The sequence below is a fragment of the Austrofundulus limnaeus genome, unplaced genomic scaffold (assembly GCF_001266775.1).
Source record: "Austrofundulus limnaeus strain Quisiro unplaced genomic scaffold, Austrofundulus_limnaeus-1.0 Scaffold387, whole genome shotgun sequence".
Taxonomy (NCBI): Eukaryota; Metazoa; Chordata; class Actinopteri; order Cyprinodontiformes; family Rivulidae; genus Austrofundulus; species Austrofundulus limnaeus.
The window spans coordinates 52,697-54,428 of NW_013952789.1; the positions used below are offsets into that span (position 1 = coordinate 52,697).

The 1,732-nt window shown below is 34.3% G+C and overlaps 1 protein-coding gene across 1 annotated transcript in view; it reads right to left on the minus strand.

The window, feature by feature from the left end:
* The window catches only part of LOC106528521 (transmembrane protease serine 3), a 26,767-nt gene extending 25,967 nt beyond the window's left edge, over positions 1-800 (minus strand). Inside the window, exon 1 of the mRNA XM_014023705.1 lies at positions 526-800. Within this exon, the coding sequence (XP_013879159.1) occupies positions 526-556 (31 nt within the window). The 5' untranslated portion in view covers positions 557-800. The remainder of the gene's footprint in view (positions 1-525) is intronic.
* Between the last annotated feature and the right edge of the window lie 932 nt (positions 801-1,732).

Here is a 1,732-nt window from a genome sequence, read left to right on the forward strand (position 1 = left end):
TTGATTGAAATTATTTTTTTTGGATTGAAGATGCTTTTTGTTTGATTGAATAATAAAAACACAAATTTACCTCCATAAAAAAAAACCCAGCCAAAGTTAAATTAAATAATCGTTGAAAATATTAATTTTGATTGAATTTATTTTTTGTTTGGTTGAAAAAATTTTTTTGATTGAAATTTTTTCTTGGATTGAAGATGCTTTTTGTTTGATTGAATCATAAAAACACAAATTTACCTCCATAAAAAACAACTCATCCAAAGAACCTACTCAACTTTTCTTATTTTTTTTCTACRTGGATTATTGAGATTCATCAGGACACAGAGTGTAATGTGTATTATTAATTGGAGGTTAGTTTGGCTTCCTTTTTAACTTGATAAAAATTCATCTGAATTATTTATAAATAAGCAGCAGATCTTTCAACCATGAAAGGAAGACAACTAAAAGAAAGTTTTTCTTTGTAAATTGTGTAAAAGAGCAAAAAGCAGACTTTAAGAAATAGTTCACTCAAGAAAAAAAAAAGAATACCATTAAAAACCAGTGTCTTCTCCAGTTTCATTAATGCAATGTCATGGTCCAGGCCTTTGGGTCGGTATTGAGCATGGTAAATGATGGACTTTACATTCAGWGACAGGGCTTCATGGATCAGCTGCTCTGTCAGCCCAACGTGGACAGTCCACAGAGATGAATTGTCAAATCTGAGCACAGGGAACAAGACAAAAACACAGTGAATATCAATAAAATGCTGTTTGTTCAGTCAGCATTAAAAATTTGAAAATGTTTTMTTTTTTTTAACTCTATCAAAACTCCTGAAAATGAAATGATTTCCTTAAATTCCTAAACATGATCATGAAGGCACAGAGGATGGATGGATGGATAGATGGATGGATGGATGGATGGATGATGGATGGATGGATGATGGATGGAGGGATGGATGGATGGATAGATGGATGGATGGATGGATGGATGGATGGACAAATGAATAAGTGAATAGATGTGTTGATAAATAAATGTGTGGTAGAAATAATACTTTTAGGTTTAAGCCAGTAATTCATGACATACCTTAATGACCTAGGTTTTCATGACATGCTGTTTATCAGTAGAAAGAATGATTAAAGTCAGAACAAGATTTGCTAACAACAACAATCATTCTTAGATTTCACTTGTGTTTATCTTTGTGTTTTCCCTTGACCCAGCATTTTCTTAGAATGAAATCTTGCTAAGATGACATAATAGTATTTGTTAAACAATACATATATGAGGCCTCTCAACTCTCTTAGGGGAGGTAGAGGCAGAAGCACAGAGCAGCGAGCAGGGGGACAATTCAATGTCTGATGTTGTTCTCTGTGTTGTTGTTGCAATAAAACTCAGCTGATCATTCCATGGAGTACCTTCATTCTTGGACCATGTATTTCTGTCTTTGTTAAATAAATATTTCCATAACAGTTGGCGTTGTCGCAGGACCCACTAGGAGATCAACAGACCAAGGCCACATTGCAGGTGGACTGATATGWGTGAGCAAGGACTGCTCAGAACTGTGACTCCAGCTGGATCAAAAGAACCTTTTTATGGTAAAATTTTTAACAACAGAAATATGCTGGTGACAATTGTGATGGAGTATCTTGAATAAGCAGAGAACATTGGATTTTATTTTTGGCTGTTGAAGAACCTGAGAAGATTTTTGAAACATCATCTGCTGAGAGTGAATACTGTAAAAGCTTCAAGATGCCTCCTT